The 1,361-nt window shown below is 57.2% G+C and overlaps 1 protein-coding gene across 1 annotated transcript; it reads right to left on the bottom strand.

Annotated features, from left to right (window-relative positions):
* Positions 1-241: 241 nt before the first annotated feature.
* On the bottom strand, positions 242-562 carry GNI_174320 (hypothetical protein; the record flags this gene model as incomplete). The annotated part of the gene is made up of 1 exon (XM_011135078.1): positions 242-562. One exon carries the CDS (start codon positions 560-562, stop codon positions 242-244), a length of 321 nt encoding a protein of 106 aa, XP_011133380.1.
* Positions 563-1,361: the final 799 nt, after the last annotated feature.

The following is a 1,361-nucleotide window of genomic DNA, read 5'->3' as shown; positions in this document are numbered from 1 at the left end:
TCGTCGAAAAAGCCCTTGCGGCGAGGCGACATAGTTGTGGCGCGGGTCCATACGGAAGGAGCCCCCACGCTTCCTGGCTAGTCAGCAGGTGGTCGCTGACCATGCCACCGGGGGCGTGGGTCACGAACCTGCTCAGGTCCGAGCTCAAGGTGAGATAGTTGTGGTACTCGGTTCAACTCTGAGCGGGTCGGCCGTGAATCAAGCCGCGATCAAGTCGTGATCAAGTTTACTTAGACACGGTTCAGCCTGCATCGGTTCTCACTTGCTTCTTATTCTCTCGAGCCGAGGCGTCCTTCGAATCTTTCGCGATGAGGCAGTAGGGGACAGCAGCAAGGTGCAGCCTGGAGCTTCCAGCACTGTCAGCGCCTTCGAGCACAACGTAGGCTTGTGCGTAGCTGCCGATGTAGTAATCTCTCTTGACATGAAACCTGCAGCTTTCTGACTTTGAGATTAGCTGGGTGGCATCCGCCTCGAGCATGTCGATGGCCTCTTCTGAGAAACGGTATGACTCGATTAGGTGGCCGAGATTGGCGACATGCCACGATTTAAGGTGATCAGGCATGGTGCCATAGATGCCGTCCCTTGCCCTTCATCTTCATAGGAAATGCATTCGCCACGTGGCATAAACGTTGCCTCCCACGGGTACTCGTCGCACTTCACGCCTTGCTTCTTGGCTTCAGTCTGGATGCGCCCCTTGGCGCGTTCGATCTCCTGAGACCAGAGGAACCGCATATCATCCCCTGTCGGCCACTGTCCCGCCTCCTCTCCGCCACCTGCTACCCATTCGCTGCGGGGAAGTCGAAGGTGCTCAGGCACCAGTTCACGCCAGGGTATACCACGCCAGGGTATACCACGCCAGGGTATACCACGCCAGGGTATACCACGCCAGTTGTCTTCATCTGTTGCGGTCTAGGTCACACTATTCCACGGGGGGAGGCCCACGACCGGATCTGATTCGCACCGAGAGCACACGGAACTCGTCGGAGACGCCACGGTCAGCTTGCTCTTGTTCATCTCAGCATAGGTCGACAGATTCCCTTCCACTAGAGGGACTTGTAGTGGGCTCAAGCGTTTTGTAAGACTCCAACAGAGCGTCACGCAACTGGCACATGCTCCCCATCGACGGGGCGATTGACGGACCCTCCAGCTCACCGTCCTCAGCCAACCTCAGCAAGGTATACCTGGCCCAACTAACTCTAGCACTGGCTCGTCAGCAGCCTTCTTGAAATCCTTGCGCCATGTTTGGGTAGTGATAACCGTATACATGGTTGTGCGGACGGGCGCTATCCGTTGTTCGCGCACTCTCAGGACTTGGAAGGTACGCCGGACCAGGCAGGGGACACGAACGGCTCGTAAGTGTG

The sequence above is a fragment of the Gregarina niphandrodes genome (genome assembly GCF_000223845.1).
Source record: "Gregarina niphandrodes unplaced genomic scaffold scaffold00061, whole genome shotgun sequence".
In the NCBI taxonomy this organism is placed as follows: Eukaryota; Apicomplexa; class Conoidasida; order Eugregarinorida; family Gregarinidae; genus Gregarina; species Gregarina niphandrodes.
The sequence above is the reverse complement of the archived record's forward strand: the minus strand, read 5'-3'. Positions and strand labels throughout refer to the sequence as shown.